This window comes from Bombina bombina, chromosome 7 (assembly GCF_027579735.1).
Source record: "Bombina bombina isolate aBomBom1 chromosome 7, aBomBom1.pri, whole genome shotgun sequence".
Taxonomy (NCBI): Eukaryota; Metazoa; Chordata; class Amphibia; order Anura; family Bombinatoridae; genus Bombina; species Bombina bombina.
In genome coordinates, this window is record NC_069505.1 from 561,838,873 (window position 1) to 561,861,273 (window position 22,401).

The window sequence follows — 22,401 nt, forward strand, 5'->3', positions numbered from 1 at the left end:
TGTTATTATACTTTGTCAGGGTAATCATGCAGGCCATATAGACCTCCCTTGATAGGGGGAGTAACAGGGATTAAAGTGCTAAGAATAGTACTACTTAACACAACCTAGTTACCATGGGTCCCACACCGCATGTCTTGTTATTATATTTTGTCAGGGTAATCATGCAGGCCATATAGACCTCCCTTGATAGGGGGAGTAACAGGGATTACAGTTCTAAGAATAGTACTACTTAACACAACCTAGTTACCATGGGTCCCACACCGCATGTTTTGTTGTTATACTTTGTCAGGGTAATCATGCAGGCCATATAGAACTCCACCGAAAGGGGGAGTAACAGGGATTAAAGTGCTAAGAAAAGTTTTACTTAACACAACCTAGTTACCATGGGTCCCAGACCGCGTGTCTTGTTGTTATACTTTGTCATGGTAATCATGCAGGCCATATAGACCTCCCCCGATAGGAGGAGTTACAGGGATGAAAGTGCTAAGAATAGTACTACTTAACACAACCTAGTTACCATGGGTCCCAGACCGCATGTTTAATTATTATACTTTGTCAGGGTAATTATATATCTAACAAATCTATCTATTTATCTTCTATCGATTCTATCTAACTATCAATCTATGTATATCTATCTATCCTATCTATCTATCTTGTGTCCGGACTGTTTTGAGACAGCCACTTGTGTTTTTGACAAATTTGAAGTAGGAGGACAGACCAATCATCTTCTTCCATCCCCCAGTTCCAAAAATGCAGGCCATATAGACCTCCCCCAATAGGGGGAGTAACAGGTTGTAGTAAACTGCTAAGAATAGTACTACTTAAAGGGACACTAAACCCCAAAAAATTCTTTCATGATTGAAGTAGAGAATACAATTATAAACAACATTCCAATTTACTTCTATTATCTAATTTGCTTAATTCTTTAGATATCCTTTGTTGAAGAAATTGCAATGCACATGGGTGAGCCAATCACATGAGGCATCTATGTGCAGCAACCAATCAGCAGCTACTGAGCCTATCTAGATATGCTTTTCAGCAACGTATATCAAGAGAATGAAGCAAGTTAGATAATAGAAGTAAACTAGAAAGTTGTTTAAAATTGCATGCTCCTTCTAAATCATGAAAGAAAAAAATTGGGTTTCATGTCCCTTTAACACACCACGGGTCACAGACCGCATGTCTTATTGTTATACTCTGCCAGGGAAATTATATATCTTTCAAATCTATCTATTTAGCTATCAAATCGATCTAACTATCAAAGGTATCTATCAAATGTATATTGCATTTATTGATCAATGTAATTTGTATCTATAGAATGTATATTACATATTTTGGTTGCTGTAATTCGTATCTATCAAATGTATATTGCATCTTTGGATCGATAACATTCTTATCTATCAAATGGATATTGCATCTATTAATCGATGTAATTCGTATCTATCAAATGTATATTGCATCTATTGATCTATGTAATTTGTATCGATCATATGTATATTGCATCGATTGAGCTATGTAATCTATGTATCTATCTATCCAATCTATCTCGTGGTTGTGCAAATGGACTGTTTGCGGTTGTTTGCGGTGCGTTACACTTGGAGTTTGCTCTGTCACTGTGAAGCGGCCGTAACCCTTACACTACCTGATAGATACGACATCATAACTGATGTTTAAAGCACGTTTGTTAGATGATTTAGGCCCTTTATGGGTTAAAAGCAGACTCTGCATCAACTATGTAATTTTCAATGGGAGTTTTGCCATGGATCCCCCTCCAGCATGCCACAGTCTAGGTTTTAGTCCCCTTGAAACAACTTTTCCATCACTATTGTGGCCAGAAAGAGTCCTTGTAGGTTTTAAAGTTCGCCTGCCTATTGAAATCAATGGCGGTTCGCGAACAATACCGGAAGTTTGAGTCCGCCGTTCGCGAACCGAAATTTTTAAGTTCGCGACATCACTAGTGTTAGGGTTAGACTTAGCGTTAGGGGTTAATACATTTATTAGAGTAGCGGCGAGGTCCGGTCGGCAGATTAGGGGTTAATACTTGAAGTTAGGTGGCGGCGATGTTAGGGAGGGCAGATTAGGGGTTAATACTATTTATTATAGTGTTTGCGAGGCGGGAGTGCGGCGGTTTAGGGGTTAATAGGTAGTTTATGGGTGTTAGTGTACTTTTGAGCACTTTAGTTATGAGGTTTATGCTACAGCTTTGTAGTGTAAAACTCTTAACTACTGACTTTCAAATGCGTTAGGAATCTTGTGGGATAGGGTCTACTGCTCACTTTTTGGCCTCCCAGGACAGACTCGTAAAACCGGCGCTATGCAAGTCCCATTGAAAAAAGACTATACGCAGTTTGCGTAAGTGGATTTGCGGTATTCCCAAGTCTGGCCAAAAAAGTGAGCGGTACACCTGTACCTGCAAGACTCGTAATACCAGCGGGCGTTAAAAAGCAGCGTTAGGACCGGCTAACACTGCTTTTACACCTTACCGCAAAACTCGTAATCTATTAATTTTATATTTTGGTCCTTTAATAATATAGAGTCATTTTATATTTTTTAAAGGATTTGTGCTAGTTTCTACCATAATGTTTATTAATAGTGATGTCGCGAATAGTTCGCTGGCGAATAGTTCCCGGCGAACATATCTTGTTCGCGTTCGCCGCGGCGGGCGAACATATGCGATGTTCGATCCGCCCCCTATTCGTCATCATTGAGTAAAACTTTGACCCTGTACCTCACAGTCAGCAGACACATTCCAGCCAATCAGCAGCAGACCCTCCCTCCCTCCCAGACCCTCCTACCTCCTGGACAGCATCCATTTTAGATTCATTTGGAAGCTGCATTCTTAGTGAGAGGAGGGACAGTGTAGCTGCTGCTGATTTAATAGGGAAATCGATAGCTAGGCTAGTGTATTCAGTGTCCACTACAGTCCTGAAGGACTCATCTGATCTCTGCTGTAAGGACATCACCCGAAAAAGCCCTTTTTAGGGCTAGAACATCAGTCTGCTTGTACTTTGTGCTGTGTCTGTCATTTATGTGCTATTTTCCCCATTGTAAACTTTATCTATGGAGCAGCTTATTTCCTCTAGGGGCCAATTTATCAAGCACCGTTTTGAGCTTGAAGGCCTGTGTTTCTGGCTTGACCATTGAAAAACAATTGCAACGAACAAGGTGTTAATCTGTACAAATTATATTTTGACACTGCTGATCTGTTATTATATTGGAAGACTGCAAAAAATTATTGTAATTGCAAGTTGTTTAGTGTCCCGTTAATGTAAGAACACCCACTAATTAAATATTTCTTTTAAAAAAAGATGTAAATATTTTACCTTTCAGTTGGTTATTCAATGCATTCATATCATCATCATTTACGTTTAGAATTTCTTCTAAGCTGGAGTTACCATTCTTATATATGAGCGTCAGACAAGTCAATGTGTGTAGTACAGAGACAAAAGTTTTCTTTTCTGTGACAAAAACAAAAAAAATAATAATTATTTTATCAGTGTAATATATTTTAACCAATAAGGGTAAAAAAATGTGAAATACCTAAGTGATTATAGTCCTAGGGGCCCATTTACCAAGCTCCGAACGGAGCTTGAAGGCTCGTGTTTCTGGCGTGCGCCAGAAACACAAGTTATGAAGCGGCGGTCTAAAGACCGCTGCTCCATTACCTGTCCACCTGCTTTAAAGGAGACGGACAGACATTGCGTGAAATCAACCCGATCCAATACGATCGGGTTGGTTGACACCCCCTGCTAGCGGTGAATCTGCAGGGGGCGGTATTGCACCAGCAGTTCATCAGTGCAATGATAAATTCCGACAGCATACCTGTCGGCATTTATCGATGTGTGGCACACATGATCCGCAATATCGGATCATGTCCGCTCGCAGTATCATAATTAGGCCCCCTAGTGCGGTTATTACCAGAGTAAAGTAACTCCCATACCTTAACACAGACCCATAAACTTACCAATCATAAGGAAAGAACACAAAGACACCAGAGTGGAAGAAAAGACCGGATGTCAGTAGCATTTATTAAAAATAACATATTATAACTGACTAAAGTTTTAACATAGGATGGCGGCAAGTGAGCCCCTAACTACCAGAGTTCAGCTGCCCTACTGGAGGCTGCTGCGAGCACTTTCAGTCCAAACTGAGACAATGAGGTTTCCAGAGTTCTCATTACCTACTGTAAGAAGTTCACTTCAGGACACCACCTGCACTATCTGCCACTTCACAGCAGCCTGACTATCGCTCCCCTCAACATCTTTCACATTGAATAACCAACTACTAGAGTGTAGTAGGTTCTCCAACACTTAGGAGGCCCCAGACATCATATGTACATTTTTACCTGGTTCATGGATATAGGGGGAGCCAAATCTTAAAGATCCCATGCTTACAAGGTTTAGGGAAGTCTATTTAAACTAAGCTAAGTTAAAACATAATAACAAGCCTATGGAAGGCGTAAATTCTCACACAGCCATCCTTAACATTTGGGAGGGAGGGTAACTCACAGTTCTTCCAGAGAAGAAGAGGATAATGCCTGGAACAGTCCCTGCTTATTAAAGGTAAACCTGTCTACACCCCCTGAACTGCAACATAATTGTAAAAACATACTCTTTCTCCTCTTTCCTTTCCCTAGAAGCCATAACCATTAAAATGCTCCAAGCCTACTGGCTCTACCTTTACAATAGTTATGGAATAAAAATGTAAGATAGTATGAATTTAGCAACACCTTGCGTACGCCTTGTTTAAAAACTGAAATCTATGTGAACATTTGCAATATGATATTGTGGTAAATGTTTTCTATCTTTGGCTTCTAGTAAGAAATCGAGTAGTACATGTGTAGTGTTGCTTCTTTCAGGGTTATATTTGTAATCCATAGAGGCATAAAAGGCATTTAGAATGAAGCTAACACTCAGGTTAATTGCATATAAAGGGACACTGAACCCAATTTTTTTCTTTCATGATTCAGATAGAACAGGCAATTTTAAGCAAGTTTCTAATTTACTCCTATTATCATTTTTTTCCATTCTCTTGCTATCTTTATTTGAAAAGCAAGAATGCAAGTTTAGATGCCGGCCCATTTTTGGTTAACAACCTGGGTTGTTCTTGCTGATTGGTGGGTAAATGCATCTACCATTAAACAAATGCTGTCCAGTGTTTGAACCAAAAAATGTCTAGCTCCTTAGCTTAGATGCCTTCTTTTTTAAAAAAAAAGATAGCAAGAGAACAAAGAAAATTGATAAAAGGAGTAAAATAGAAAGTTGCTTAAAATTTCACGCTCTATCCGAATCATGAAAGAAAAAAAATGGGTTTAGTGTCCCTTTAAGTGTCCAGTATTTTTGTGTAGATTTTACTGAGCAGCTTGATGAAATACTGGGCTGTCTGGCTGAATACGGGACACCTGGAAACCTTAACCCCTTAATGACAACTGACGTACCAGGTACGTCATGCATTAACTTACAGTTAATGACAATAGACGTACCTGGTACGTCAGTTGTCTAAGAGAGTGCTGGAAGCGATCGCAATCGCTTCCAGCAGCTCTCAGGGTATTGCAGTGATGCCTCCATATGGAGGCATCCTGCAATACCCTTTCAGAAGACTCCGATGCAGAGAGAGCCACTCTGTGGCCCTCTCTGCACCGGTAGCGATGGTGCCGGTTCGTTGGTGGGTGGGAGCATAACAGGGAGGCGGGTGGGCGGCCCATCGCTACCCGGCATCCGGCTCCTGTAAGTGCAATGTGCACGCCGGGTGCCGGGAGCGTGCGGGGGGCGCGCATGCGCGTGCGCGTGCGCGCGCGGGGGCGCGTGCGCGCGCGCGATTAGCTACCCACTGACACCAATGAGGAGGGAAGAGGGGGGGAAAAAAGAATAAAATTAATAAATATATAAGGATCTGGGAGGGGGAGGGGGTTGGGGTATTGTGGGGGGCTGCTACACTACAGAAAACATTTAAAAATGGCAAAACAGATAAAAAAAACACTTGTTTTTGGGGCAAATTGGGTACTGGCAGACAGCTGCCAGTACCCAAGATGGCGGCAATTAGGTAGGGGAGAGGGTTAGAGAGCTGGGGGGGGGGGATCATGGAGGTTGGGGCTAAGGCAGGGGTCCATCACAGCTAAAACATTTTATTTTTTTTTATTAAAAAAAAGAAAAACTCCTTTTATTTAGTACTGGCAGACTTTCTGCCAGTACTTAAGATGGCGGGGACAATTGTGGGGTGGGGGAGGGAAGAGAACTGTTTGGGAGGGATCAGGGGGTGGGATGTGTCAGGTGGGAGGCTGATCTCTACCCTAAAGCTAAAATTAACCCTGCAAGCTCCCTACAACCTACCTAATTAACCCCTTCACTGCTGGGCATAATTTACGTGTGGTGCGCAGCAGCATTTAGTGGCCTTCTAATTACCAAAAAGCAATGCCAAAGCCATATATGTCTGCTATTTCTGAACAAAGGGGATCCCAAAGAAGCGTTTACAACAATTTGTGCCATAATAGCACAAGCTGTTTGTAAATACTTTCAGTGAGAAACCTAAAATTGTGAAAAATGAATTTTTTTTTAATTGTTTGCTCGCATTTGGCGGTGAAATAGTGGCATAAAATATATCAAAATGGGCCTAGATCAATACTTGGGGTTGTCTACTACACTACCCTAAAGCTAAAATTAACCATGCAAGCTCCCTACAACCTACCTAATTAACCCCTTAACTGCTGGGCATAATTTACGTGTGGTGCGCAGCAGCATTTAGCGGCCTTCTACTTACCAAAAAGCAACCCCAAAGCCATATAAGTCTGCTATTTCTGAACAAAGGGGATCCCAAAGAAGCATTTACAACCATTTGTGCCTTAATTGCAGAAGCTGTTTGTAAATAATTTCAGTGGGAAACCTAAAGTTTGTGACAAAATTTGTGAAAAAGTGAACTTTTTTTTTTATTTGATGACATTTGGCGGTGAAATGGTGGCATGAAATATACCAAAATGGGCCTAGATCAATACTTTGGGTTGTCTTCTAAAAAAAAATATATACATGTCAAGGGATATTCAGGTATTCCTGACAGATATCAGGGTTCCAATGTAACTAGCGCTAATTTTGAAAAAAAGTTGTTTGGAAATAGCAAAGTGCTACTTGTATTTATGGCCCTATAACTTGCAAAAAAAGTAAAGAACATGTAAACATTGGGTATTTCTAAACTCAGGACAAAATTTAGAAACTATTTAGCATAGGTGTTTTTTGGCGATTGTAGATGTGTAACAGATTTTGGGGGTCAAAGTTAGAAAAAGTGTGTTTTTTTCAATTTTTTCCTCATATTTTATATTTTTTTTATAGGAAATTATAAGATATGATGAAAATAATGGTATCCTTAGAAAGTCCATTTAATGGCGAGAAAAACGGTATATAATATGTGTGGGTACAGTAAATGAGTAAGAGGGAAATTACAGCTAAACACAAACACTGCAGAAATGTAAAAATAGCCATTGTCATTAAGGGTAAGAAAATTGAAAAATGGTCCGGTCATTAAGGGGTTAATCGTCAAAGGCTTTATTGCTTCTGTTAAAAAATAACAAATTACATAACTAATTCTAGAATGCTTTTAATAAATACAATAACATTTTAAACAAACATAGAATACATTATTACTTATTTTTTATTATTCATACATTAAAACCATTATATAATTTACAGCCTCTCAATATTATGACTCCAGAAAATCTACCAGTTCAAGAATTAAAGGGATACTAAACCCACATTTTTTTCTTTTATAATTTGGACAGATCATGCAATTGTGAGTAATTTTCTAATTTACTGCTATTATCAATTTTTCTTTGTTTTCTTTATTTGAAAAATCAGGAATGTAAATTTAGGAGCTGGCCCATTTTTTGTTTAGCATCCTGGATAGCGCTTGCTGATTTGTGTCTAAATGTAGCCACCAAACAGCAAGTGCTATCCAGGGTCTGAACCAAAAATGGTCTGGCTCCTAAACTTACATTCCTGATTTTTAAATAAATACACCAAGAGAATGAAGAAAAAATGATAATAGGAGTAAATTAGAAAGTTGTTTAACATTGCCTGCTCTAGCATTGGGTTTAGTATCCCTTTAATGTAGCACTTTGAGATAAATGGATAGTAATTTATTTGGTAATCTTTACCAAAAACTCCAATACTAGAGCAGAATTGTTTTGCTCCATTGGCTTTGCGTTCCAGCATTGTCTAACATGAATGTTAGTAAACACCTTCATAGAAATCTATGCACTTACACTACTCAACATGAATAGTGAAATAAGAAGTATGCTACCTCGCATGATAAATATTAACCAGTGCAAAAATGGATTGGGACCCAGCAATTTTTATGCTCCAAACCACTTTGCATTGTTGCGCTCGACTTGTAATCTGGCCCTTAAAGGGACATTAAACACCTCAAGATATTAATATAAATTCTTTAATTGCATGAAGTAAAACAACTTTACAATATACTTTCATTATTTTGTTCTCCTTTCCCATAATTTCATTCTGAATATTCATTCCAATTCATGTTAAACAAGGAAGTGCAGAAACAGCTGTAATCTACACAGTCATAGGTTGCACACTCTAGTTAGTTATTTATAACCATTTCTAATTGGCCTCGGTGTAACCTAAGTTACAATATGGCAGTGCCCACTGCTTTAGGAACATTAACTTTACCCTTATTTTTTAAAAAAAATATTTAATAAACTAATATAATTTTAAAAAATACAGGTACAAATTATTCTCAGGCTAATTTTTACCCTGAATGCATCATTCAAGCAATGATTTATTTACACCTAGATTTAGAGTTTTGCGGTAGCCGTCAAAAGCAGCGTCCAGGGGTCCTAACGCTGCTTTTGGCCTCCCGCTGGTATTTATAGTCTTGTTTTTAGAGGCCTACCGCTCACTTTCAAGCCGCGACTTTTGGCTACCGCAGATCCCCTTACGCCAATTGCGTATCCTATCTTTTCAATGGGATCTGCCTAACACTGGTATTACGAGTTGTGGCTGAAGTGAGCGGTAGACCTCTCCAGACAAGATTTCTACCGCCTATGGAAAGGCTATCGTTAAGAGCTTTATGGGCTAACGCCGGTTCATAAAGCTCTTAACTACAGTGCTCTATAGTACACTAACACCCATAAACTACCTATGTACCCCTAAACCGAGGTCCCCCCACATCGCCGCCACTATAATAAATTTTTTTAACCCCTAATCTGCCGACCGCACATCGCCGCCACCTACATTATACCTATGAACCCCTTATCTGCTGCCCCTAACCTTGCCGACACCTACATAATATTTATTAACCCCTAATCTGCCCCCCCCAACGTCGCCGCCACCTAAATACAAATATTAACCCCTAATCTGCTGACCGGACCTCGCCGCTACTCTAATAAATGTATTAACCCCTAAAGCTATGTCTAACCCTAACCCTAACACCCCCCTAAGTTAAATATAATTTTATTCTAACAAAATAAATTAAATCTTATTAAAAAAAATTATTCCTATTTAAAGCTAAGCACTTACCTGTAAAATAAACCCTAATATAGCTACAATATAACTCATAATTATATTGTAGCTATTTTAGGATTTATATTTATTTTACATGCAACTTTGTATTTTTTTTTAAACTAGGTACAATAGCTATTAAATAGTTATTAACTATTTAATAGCTACCTAGTTAAAATAATTACAAAATTACCTGTAAAATAAATCCTAACCTAAGTTACAATTAAACCTAACACTACACTATCAATGAATTAATTAAATAAACTAGCTACAATTAACTACACTTAAATAAACTAATCTAAATTACAAAAACAAACAAACACTAAATTACAAAAAAAAAACAACACTAAATTACAAAAAATAAAAAAGATTACAAGACTTTAAGCTAATTATACCTACTCTAATCCCCCTAAAAAAATAACAAAGTCCCCCAAAATAAAAAAATGCCCTACCCTATTCTAAAATTACAAGTACCAGCTCTCTTACCAACCCTTAAAAGGGCTTTTTGCGGGGCATTTCCCCTAAGTAAACAGCTCTTTTGCCTGTAAAAAAAACATACACCCCTCCCAACATTACAACCCACCACCCACATACCCCTAATCTAACCCACCCAAATCCCCTTAAAAACCTAACACTAACCCCCTAAAGATCTTCCTACCTTGTCTTCACCCATCCGGGTGCCACCGATCCGTCCAGAAGAGTGTCCGAAGTCTTCATCCTATCCCGGCAGAAGAGGGTTCGAAGTCTTCATCCTATCCCGGCAGAAGAGGACATCGAGGGCTGAAGAAGTCTTCATCCAGTCGGCATCTTCTATCTTCTTCCATCCGGAGCGGAGCGGGTCCATCTTCAAGCAGCCGGCGCGGATCCATCCTCTTCAAACGACGTCCTAACAGCGAATGAAGGTTCCTTTAAATTACGTCATCCAAGATGGCGTCCCTCGAATTCCAATTGGCTGATAGGATTCTATCAGCCAATCGGAATTAAGGTAGGAAAAATCTGATTGGCTGATTCAATCAGCCAATGAGATTCAAGTTCAATCCGATTGGCTGATCCAATCAGATTGAGCTTGCATTCTATTGGCTGATTGGAACAGCCAATAGAATGTGAGCTCAATCTGATTGGCTGATTGGTTCCATCAGCCAATCAGATTTTTCCTACCTTAATTCTGATTGGCTGATAGAATCCTATCAGCCAATCGGAATTTGAGGGATGCCATCTTGGATGACGTCATTTAAAGGAACCTTCATTCGCTGTTAGGACGTCGTTTGAAGAGGATGGATCCGCGCCGGCTGCTTGAAGATGGACCCGCTCCGCTCCGGATGGAAGAAGATAGAAGATGCCGACTGGATGAAGACTTCTTCAGCCCTGGATGTCCTCTTCTGCCGGGATTGGATGAAGACTTCGGACCCTCTTCTGGACCTCTTCTGCCGGGATAGGATGAAGAATTCGGACACTCTTCTGGACGGATCGGTGGTACCCGGATGGGTGAAGACAAGGTAGGAAGATCTTCAGGGGGTTAGTGTTAGGTTTTTTAAGGGGGGTTTGGGTGGGTTAGATTAGGGGTATGTGGGTGGTGGGTTGTAATGTTGGGGGAGTTGTATGTTTTTTTTACAGGCAAAAGAGCTGTTTACTTAGGGGAAATGCCCCGCAAAAAGCCCTTTTAAGGGCTGGTAAGAGAGCTGGTACTTGTAATTTTAGAATAGGGTAGGGCATTTTTTTATTTTGGGGGGCTTTGTTATTTTTTTAGGGGGATTAGAGTAGGTGTAATTAACTTAAAAGTCTTGTAATCTTTTTTATTTTTTGTAATTTAGTGTTTGTTTGTTTTTGTAATTTAGTGGGTTTTTTTTTGCAATTTAGATTAGTTTATTTAATTGTAGTTAATTGTAGCTAGTTTATTTAATTAATTCATTGATAGTGTAGTGTTAGGTTTAATTGTATCTTAGGTTAGGATTTATTTTACAGGTAATTTTGTAATTATTTTAACTAGGTAGCTATTAAATAGTTAATAACTATTTAATAGCTATTGTACCTAGTTCAAATAAATACAAAGTTGCCTGTAAAATAAATATAAATCCTAAAATAGCTACAATATAATTATGAGTTATATTGTAGCTATATTAGGGTTTATTTTACAGGTAAGTGTTTAGCTTTAAATTGGAATAATTTTTTTAATAAGAGTTAATTTATTTTGTAAGAATAAAATTATATTTAACTTAGGGGGGTGTTAGGGTTAGGGTTAGACATAGCTTTAGGGGTTAATACATTTATTAGAGTAGTGGCGAGGTCCGGTCGGCAGATTAGGGGTTAATAATTGTAGTTAGATGGCGGCGACATTGGGGGGGGGGGCAGATTAGGGGTTAATAATAATAATGTAGGTGTCGGCGAGGTTAGGGGCAGCAGATTAGGGGTTCATAGGTATAATTTAGGTGGCGGCGATGTCCGGAGCGGCAGATTAGGGGTTAAAAGTGTAATGCAGGTGTCAGCGATAGTTGGGTCAGCAGATTAGGGGTTAATAAGTGTAAGGTTAGGGGTGTTTAGACTCGGGGTTCATGTTAGGGTGTTAGGTGCAGACTTAGGAAGTGTTCCCCCATAGGAAACAATGGGGCTGCGTTAGGAGCTGGACGCGACTTTTTTTCAGGTGTTAGGTTTTTTTTCGGCTCCAACTGCCCCATTGTTTCCTATGGGGGAATCGTGCATGAGCACGTTTTTGCAGCTGGCCGCGTCCGTAAGCAATGCTGGTATTGAGAGTTGCAGTGGCGGTAAATATGGCTCTACGCTCCCTTTTTGGAGCCTAACGCAACCATTCTGTCAACTCTAAATACCAGCATTGTTTCAAAGGTGCGGGGGGAAAAAACACGCGTAGCTAACGCACCCCTTTGGCCGCAAAACTCTAAATCTAGCCATTAGTGTTTAATGTCCCTTTAATGTGTGATGCAACCATAAAACTGATATTTGGGGGGGGCTAATAATCTGATGCTCCTCGCTCTGACCACATAATCTAAGAAGTCTCTTCAGTAGGGATGTGCAAATGTGCTGAAAGTGTTGTTATATTTAGCAGAATGAATAGTCCTGTGAACATTCGTTTTGGACTATCGAATGTTGATAAAAATGAAAATTCATAAAAATTTGGTAATCAAATGTAACTTTTGTTTTCGAATATTTATAATGAAATTAAATATCCACATTTAAAATTTCAAATGTAACATTTGATTTAACAAATACTATTCAGAAGTTCAATAGTTCATGTGGTAGGAAATTTTGTAAATTGATACATAATAGATAGAAATATATCAATTTGAATGTTTCTATTTAGGATATTGCATAATTTGAATATTGCATATAAAGAGAGCATTAGAAATAATATTACAAATATATAGATTTGAATTTTTAAATTTGAATATTGCATAATTTGAATTGAATTATTAAAAAAATTCAAATTGAAGATTACATTTAAAGAAAGCATTAGTAATACATTGTTACATTAAAAGAATGTTAGAATGTTGGGCAAACATTCAAAATTCTAAATGAATGAACAAATGTGTTAAAATTCGTTTAAATTTTCGATTGTTGCAAACATTCGCCCATCCCTAATCTTCAGTACCACAATGTCCCTCAAAGAATATTAGAGAGGCAAATTTATCTTGAGAGCTGTTTATCTAGCTATGCAGAGTTCTGAGTGTGAAGGAGAGACACATACATTGAGGCAATATAATGCTCAAACAGAAGCCCAAAAGATTTTGCAGAATTTATCTCCATAATGGCCAATTTTTGATCATCGGACCACCAACACAAATAACAGGTAAACAATAATACAACGATATAGCAATATAATATAAACATGCCATCAACTGAAAAACAAGGAAAAGGCATAAATATGTAATATATAGGTCCTTTTAAGGGACAGTCTAGTCAAAATTAAAATTTTATGATTCAGACTAGTCCTAAAGCCTGTGTACATGGGCCTTTTTTTTTACAGAACAGCGGTCCCACCCCTTGGACTCTCTCACTGTCCCCCTCTCTTTTGTGCTCTCTCTCTCTCTCTCTCTCTGTCCCCCTCTCTTTTATGCTCTCTCTCTCTGTCCCCCTCTTTTTTGTGCTCTCTCTCTGTCCCCCTCTTTTTTGTGCTCACTCTTTGTCCCCCTCTTTTTTGTGCTCTGTCTCTGTCCCCCTCTTTTTTGTGCTCTGTCTCTGTCCCCCTCTTTTTTGTGCTCTGTCTCTCTGTCCCCCTCTTTTTGTGCTCTCTCTCTGTCCCCCTCTTTTTTGTGCTCTCTCTCTCTGTCCCCCTCTTTTTTGTGCTCTCTCTCTGTCCCCCTCTTTTTTGTGCTCTCTCTCTCCCCCTCTTTTTGTGTTCTCTCAATCTAACCCCCTCTCTTATGTGCTCTCTCTCTGTGCCCCTCTCGTTTGTGCTCTCTCTCTCCCCCCTCTCTTTTGTGCTCTCTCCCTCCGCCCTCTTTTGTGCTCTCTCTCTCTCCTCCCCCTCTCTTTTGTGGTCTCTCTCCCCCCTCTCTTTTGTGCTCGCTCTCTCTGTCCCCCCTCTATTTTATAAATATACTTTATAAGCATAGTATTTAGGTTATTTCCTGCCTCCCTTTAGTCATGGTTGCCACCATTTTGAAATCTATTTTTCACTTCATTCCAGTGCTGACTTGTTTGCACATGAGAAGCAACTCTCCTTCAGATGCCTACAGTGTAACCTAGGTTCCAAAATGTCAGCACCCCCATGATTAGAGGGAGGTGCATGAAATATATTTAGCGTTTAGTGTCCCTTTAACTATACATAGTAAAACAACTTTGCAATATGCTTTCATTGTTTATTCACCCCCCCACACTTAAAAGTCTGACATTTGTGGATTTTGCAGTGCTGAAAACTAAAGGAACGCATGACAGGCTTCACAATCCTTAAACTGTTACATCTGTTCCTAATTTGTAGTTTGTTATCTTACCATTTCCGATGAAACCTAACAATTTATATTGTTTCAACACAATGGCAGTGGCAAGCTCTGTTGTCGTCAGACTCAAGTCCAGGTTCTTTTTTGCAAATAAAAAAATTGTGGGTGGAACTTGACCATTGAAAAACAATTGCAACAAACAAGATGTTAATCTGTACTAATTATATTTTGACACTGCTGATCTGTAAGTATATTGGAAGACTGCAGAAAATTATTTTAATTACAAGTTGTTTAGTGTCCCGTTAATGTAAGAACACCCACTAATGAAATATTTCTTTAAAAAAAAGATGTAAATATTTTACCTTTCAGTTGGTTATTTAATGCATTCATGTCATCATCATTTTCGTTTAGAATTTCTTCTAAGCTGGAGCTACCATTCTGATATATGAGCATCAGACAAGTCAATGTGTGTAGCACAGAGACAAAAGTTTTCTTTTCTGTGACAAAAACAAAAAAATGAATAATTATTTTATCAGTGTAATATATTTTAACCAATAAGGGTAAAAAAAATGTGAAATACGTAAGTGATTATAGTCCTAGGGGCCCATTTACCAAGCTCTGAACGGAGCTTGAAGGCTCATGTTTCTGGTGAGCGCCAGAAACACAAGTTATGAAGCGGCGGTCTAAAGACCGCTGCTCCATTACCTGTCCACCTGCTTTGAGGAGGCGGACATACATCGCGTGAAATCAACCCGATCCAATACGATCGGGTTGGTTGACACCCCATGCTAGCGGTGAATCTAACGCACCCCTTTGGCCGCAAAACCCTAAATCTAGCCGTTAGTGTTCAATGTCCCTTTAATGTGTGATGCAACCATAAAACTGATATTTGGGGGGGCTAATAATCTGATGCTCCTCGCTCTGACCACATAATCTAAGAAGTCTCTTCAGTAGGGATGTGCAAATGTGCTGAAAGTGTTGTTATATTTAGCAGAATGAATAGTCCTGTGAACATTCGTTTTGGACAATCGAATGTTGATAAAAAGGAAAATTCATAAAAATTTGGTAATCAAATGTAACTTTTGTTTTCGAATATTTATAATGAAATTAAATATCCACATTTGAATTTTCAAATGTAACATTAGATTTAACAAATACTATTCAGAAGTTCAATAGTTCATGTGGTAGGGAATTTAGTAAATTGATACATAATAGATAGGAATATATCAATTTGAATGTTTCTATTTAAGATATTGCATAATTTGAATATTGCATATAAAGAGAGCATTAGAAATACTATTACAAATATATAGATTCGAATTTTCAAATTCAAATATTGCATAATTTGAATTGAATTAATAAAAAAATTCAAATTGAAGATTACATTTAAAGAAAGCATTAGTAATACTGTTACATTAAACACATTTTAGAATGTTGGGCAAAGATTCAAAATTCAAAATGAATGAACGAATGTGTTAAAATTCGTTTAAATTTTCAATTGTTGCAAAACATTCGCCCATCCCTACTCTTCAGTACCACAATGTCCTTTAAAGAATTTTAGAGAGGCAAATTTATCTTGAGAGCTGTTTATCTAGCTATGCAGAGTTCTGGGTGTGAAGGAGAGACACATACATTGAGGCAATATAATGCTCAAACAGAAGCCCAAAAGATTTTGCATAATTTCTCTCCATAATGGCAAATTTTTGATCATCGGTCCACCAACACAAATAACAGGTAAACAATAATACAATGATATAGCAATATAATATAAACATGCCATCAACTAAAAAACAAGGAAATGGTGTAAATATGTAATGTATAGGTCATTTAAAGGGACAGTCTAGTCAAAATTAAAATTTTATGATTCAGACTAGTCCTAAAGCCTGTATACATGGGCCATTTTTTACAGAACAGCAGTCCCACCCCTTGCTCTCTCTCACTGTCCCCCTCTTTTGTGCTCTCTCTCTGTCCCCCTCTCTTTTATGCTCTCTCTCTCTGTCCCCCTCTTTTTTGTGCTCTCTCTCTGTCCCCCTCTTTTTTGTGCTCTCTCTCTCTGTCCCCCTCTTTTTCTGCTCTCTCTGTCCCCCTCTTTTTGTGTGCTCTCTTTCTAACCCCCTCTCTTTTGTGCTCTGTCCCCCTCTCGTTTGTGCTCTCCCCTCTCTTTTGTGCTCTCTCTCTCTCCCCCCTCTCTTTTGTGGTCTCTCTCCTCTCTCGTTTGTGGTCTCTCCCCCCCTCTCTTTTGTGCTCGCTCTCTCTCTCTCTCCCCGCTCTATTTTGTGCTCTCTCTCCCCCCTCTCTTTTGTGCTCTCTCTCCCCCCACTCTTTTGTGCTCGCTCTCTCTCCCCCTCTCTTTTGTGCTTGCTTTCTCTCCCCCCCCTCTCTTTTGTGCTCTCTCTCTCCCCCTTCTCTTTTGTGCTCTCTCTCTCTCCCCCTCTCTTTTGTGCTCTCTCTCTTCCCCCTCTCTTTTGTGCTTTCACTCCCCCCTCTCTTTTGTGCTCTCTCCCCCCCTCTCTTTTGTGCTCTTTCTGCCCCCTCTCTTTTGTGCTCTTTCTGCCCCCTCTCTTTTTTGCTCTCTCTCCCCCCTCTCTTTTGTGCTCTCCCCCCTCTCTTTTGTGCATTTCCTGCCCCCTCTCTTTTGTGCTCTTTCAGCCCCCTCTCTTTTGTGCTTTCTCTCCCCCCTCTCTTTTGTGCTCTCTCTCCCCCCTCTCTTTTGTGCATTTCCTGCCCCCTCTCTTTCGTGTTCTTTCTGCCCCCTCTCTTTTGTGCTCTTTCTGCCCCCTCTCTTTTGTGCTTTCTCTCCCCCCTCTCTTTTGTGCTTTCTCTCCCCCCTCTCTTTTGTGCTTTCTCTCCCCCCTCTCTTTTGTGCTTTCTCTCCCCCCTCTCTTTTGTGCTCTTTCTGCCCCCTCTCTTTTGCTTTGTTTCTCCCCTCCATTGTGCACTCTCTATAAAGACCACGCCCCCTCCACACCTGCTACGCCCGACCATGCCCGCGCGCCACGCCTGTGTCACGTCTGCCCCAGTCCCACCCAGTTTGCCCGGCCCCGCCCACTCCCTCTGGACAGCAGATCAGGTTAGTTTGTGTAAGGCCAGGTGTGTTTGTCCTTGCACTGTCTCTACTGCGCATGACAGCTTCGGACAAACACTCTTGCCCTTTTTTAATATAGGATAGGGCATGCTATTTTAAACAACTTTCCAAATCATCAAATTTGCTTTGTTCTCATTGGTATTCTCTGCTGAAAGCTAAACCTAGGTAGGCTCAAACTGATTATTAAACTGTTAAAAACTGCCTCTGATCTCAGTGCAGTTTGACAGTTTTTTACAGTTAGGCAATGCTAGTTCATGTGTGCCATATAAATAACATAGCTCTCACTCCTGTGGAGTTATTTATGAGTCAGCACTGATTAGCTAAAATACAAGTCTGTCAAAAGAACTGAAATAAGGGGGCAGTTTGCAGAGGATTAGATACAAGGTAATTACAGAGGTAAAAAGTGTATTAATATAACTGTGTTGGTTATGCAAAACTGGGGAATGGGTAATAAAGGATTTATCTATCTTTTTAAACAATAACAATTCTGGAGTAGACTGTCCCTTTAAATGCAAGATGGAGGCAATAATGGACAAGAAAAGTCTCAACCTCTTTCAAGAAGAATATAGTGTTTTGCAGACTTGCGACCAGGAGTCAGCCCCACCTCCAAATAACTTTATAAGGCATTTCATTGTGAGTTAATATGTTGTTAAGTTTTTGATAAAATAAATATATAAATATATATATATATATTTACAGGTAGCCCTCAGTTTACGCCGGGGTTTTGTTCCAGAAGGAATGGTTGTAAATCAAAACCGTTGTAAATTGAAACCCAGTTTATAATGTAAGTCAATGGGAAGTGAGGGAGTTAGGTTCCAGGCCCCTCTCAAAATTGTCATAAGTAAGACCTAATACATTATTTTTAAAGCTTTGAAATGAAGACTTTACATGCTAAACAGCATTATAAACCTAATAAAATAATCACACAACACAGAATATATCATTAAACTAAGTTAAATGAACAAAAAAAACGGCTAGATTTAGAGTTCTGCAGCCAAAGGGGTGAGTTAGCTACGCACGCTGGTATTTAGAGTTCACAGAATGGCTGCGTTAGGCTCCAAAAAGGGAGCGTACAGGCATATTTACCGCCACTGCAACTCTAAATACCAGCGGTGCTTACGGACGCGGCCAGCTTCAAAAACGTGCTTGTGCACGATTCCCCCATAGGAAACAATGGGGCCGTTTGAGCTGAAAAAAAACCTAACACCTGCAAAAAAGCAGCGTTCAGCTCCTAACGCAGCCCCATTGTTTCCTAAGGGGAAACACTTTCTAAGTCTGCACCTAACACCCTAACATGAACCCCGAGTCTAAACACCCCTAACCTTACACTTATTAACCCCTAATCTGCCGCCCCCGCTATCGCTGACCCCTGCATTTTATTATTAACCCCTAATCTGCCGCTCCGTAAACCGCCGCAACCTACGTTATCCCTATGTACCCCTAATCTGCTGCCCCTAACACCGCCGACCCCTATATTATATTTATTAACCCCTAATCTGCCGCCCCCAACGTCGCCGCCACCTACCTACAATTATAAACCCCTAATCTGCCGCCCCCGCTATCGCTGACCCCTGCATATTATTATTAACCCCTAATCTGCCGCTCCGTACACCGCCGCAACCTACGTTATCCCTATGTACCCCTAATCTGCTGCCCCTAACACCGCCGACCCCTATATTATATTTATTAACCCCTAATCTGCCGCCCCCAACGTCGCCGCCACCTACCTACAATTATTAACCCCTAATCTGCCGACTGGACCTCACCGCTACTATAATAAAGTTATTAACCCCTAATCCGCATTACTCCCGCCTCAATAACCCTATAATAAATAGTATTAACCCCTAATCTGCCCTCCCTAACATTGCCGACACCTAACTTCAATTATTAACCCCTAATCTGCCGACCGGTCCTCGCCGCTACTCTAATAAATGTATTAACCCCTAAAGATAAGTCTAACCCTAACCCTAACACCCCCCTAAGTTAAATATAATTTTTATCTAACGAAATAAATTATTTATTATTAAATAAATTATTCCTATTTAAAGCTAAATACTTACCTGTAAAATAAACCCTAATATAGCTACAATATAAATAATAATTATATTGTATCTATTTTAGGATTAATATTTATTTTACAGGCAACTTTGTATTTATTTTAACCATGTACAATAGCTATTACATAGTTAATAACTATTTAATAGCTACCTAGTTAAAATAATTACAAAATTACCTGTAAAATAAATCCTAACCTAAGTTACAATTAAACCTAACACTACACTATCAATAAATTAATTAAATAAACTTCATACAATTATCTACAATTAAACCTAACACTACACTATCAATAAATTAATTAAATAAAATACCTACAAATAAATACAATTAAATAAACTAACTAAAGTACAAAAAATAAAAAAAGAACTGTTACAAAAAATAAAAAAATAATTTACAAACATTATAAAAATATTACAACAATTTTAAGCTAATTACACCTCTCTAAGCCCCCTAATAAAATAACAAAGCCCCCCAAAATAAAAAAATGCCCTACCCTATTCTAAAATAAAAATTGAAAAGATCTTTTACCTTACCAGCCCTTAAAAGGGCCTTTTGCGGGGCATGCCCCAAAGAATTCTGCTCTTTTGCCTGTAAAAAAAACCATACAATACCCCCCCAACATTACAACCCACCACCCACATACCCCTAATCTAACCCAAACCCCCCTTAAATAAACCTAACACTAAGCCCCTAATTCCGATTGGCTGATAGGATTCTATCAGCCAATCGGAATTAAGTTAGGAAAAATCTGATTGGCTGATGGAATCAGCCAATCAGATTCAAGTTCAATCCGATTGGCTGATACAATCAGCCAATAAGATTGAGCTTGCATTCTATTGGCTGTTACGATTAGCCAATAGAATGCGAGCTCAATCTGATTGGATCAGCCAATCGGATTGAACTTGAATCTGATTGGCTGATTCCATCAGCCAATCAGAATTTTCCTACCTTAATTCCGATTGGCTGATAGAATCCTATCAGCCAATCGGAATTTGAGGGATGCCATCTTGGATGACGTCCCTTAAAGGAACCGTCATTCGTCGGGAAGTCGTCGGCCAGGATGGATGTTCCACGTCGGCGGGATGAAGATGGATCCGGAAGAAAGAAGATTGAAGATGCCGCTTGATAGAAGACTTCAGCCGGATGATGGATCTCTTCAGCCCCCGCTTGGATCAAGACTTCAGCCGGATGATGGATATATTCAGCCCCCGCTTGGATCAAGACTTCAGCCAGATGATGGACCTCTTCAGCCCGATGATGGACCTCTTCAGCCCCCGCTTGGGCTTGGATGAAGACTTCGGAGCCTCTTGTGGACGGATCGGTGATACCCTGCGTGGTGAAGATAAGGTAGGAAGATCTTCAGGGGCTTAGTGTTAGGTTTATTTAAGGGGGGTTTGGGTTAGATTAGGGGTATGTGGGTGGTGGGTTGTAATGTTGGGGGGTGGTATTGTATGTTTTTTTTTACAGGCGAAAGAGCAGAATTCTTTAAAGGCATGCCCCGCAAAAGGTCCTTTTAAGGGCTGGTAAGGTAAAAGAGCTTTTCAATTTTTATTTTAGAATAGGGTAGGGCATTTTTTTTTATTTTGGGGGGCTTTGTTATTTTATTAGGGGGCTTAGAGTAGGTGTAATTAGCTTGAAATTGTTGTAATATTTTTATAATGTTTGTAAATTATTTTTTTATTTTTTGTAACAGTTCTTTTTTTATTTTTTGTACTTTAGTTAGTTTATCTAATTGTATTTATTTGTAGGTATTTTATTTAATTATTTTATTGATAGTGTAGTGTTAGGTTTAATTGTAGATAGTTGTATGTAGTTTATTTAATTAATTTATTGATAGTGTAGTGTTAGGTTTAATTGTAACTTAGGTTAGGATTTATTTTACAGGTAATTTTGTAATTATTTTAACTAGGTAGCTATTAAATAGTTATTAACTATTTAATAGCTATTGTACCTGGTTAAAATAAATACAAAGTTGCCTGTAAAATAAATATTAATCCTAAAATAGATACAATATAATTATTCGTTATATTGTAGCTATATTAGGGTTTATTTTACAGGTAAGTATTTAGCTTTAAATAGGAATAATTTATTTAATAATAAATAATTTATTTTGTTAGATAAAAGTTATATTTAACTTAGGGGGGTGTTAGGGTTAGACTTAGCTTTAGGGGTTAATACAGTTATTAGAGTAGCGGCGAGGTCCTGTCGGCAGATTAGGGGTTAATACTTGAAGTTAGGTGTCGGCGATGTTAGGGAGGGCAGATTAGGGGTTAATACTATTTATTATAGGGTTTTTGAGGCGGGAGTGAGGCGGATTAGGGGTTAATACATTTATTATAGTAGCGGTGAGGTCCGGTCAGCAGATTAGGGGTTAATAATTGTAGGTAGGTGGCGGCGACGTTGGGGGGGGCAGATTAGGGGTTAATAAATATAATATAGGGGTCGGCGGTGTTAGGGGCAGCAGATTAGGGGTACATAGGGATAACGTAGGTTGCGGCGGTGTGCGTTCGGCAGATTAGGGGTTAAAAAATTTTATTAGAGTGGCGGTGATGTGGGGGGACCTCGGTTTAGGGGTACATAGGTAGTTTATGGGTGTTAGTGTACTTTAGAGCACAGTAGTTAAGAGCTTTATGAACCGGCGTTAGCCCAGAAAGCTCTTAACTCCTGGATTTTCTCTGCGGCTGGAGTTTTGTCGTTAGAGTTCTAACGCTCACTTCAGCCAAGACTCTAAATACCAGCGTTAGAAAGATCCCATTGAAAAGATAGGATACGCAAATGGCGTAGGGGGATCTGCGGTATGTAAAAGTCGCGGCTGGAAAGTGAGCGTTAGACCCTTACCTACACGACTCTAAATACCAGCGGTAGC

The 22,401-nt window shown here is 39.2% G+C and overlaps 1 protein-coding gene across 1 annotated transcript in view; it reads right to left on the minus strand.

Annotated features, from left to right (window-relative positions):
* The window catches only part of LOC128667056 (uncharacterized), a 342,615-nt gene that overhangs the window by 104,876 nt on the left and 215,338 nt on the right, over positions 1–22,401 (minus strand). The window contains exons 8-9 of the mRNA XM_053721939.1: positions 14,755–14,889; positions 3,324–3,458 (exon numbers count right to left, since the gene is read on the minus strand). Of these exons, the coding sequence (XP_053577914.1) occupies positions 3,324–3,458; positions 14,755–14,889 (270 nt within the window). The remainder of the gene's footprint in view (positions 1–3,323; positions 3,459–14,754; positions 14,890–22,401) is intronic.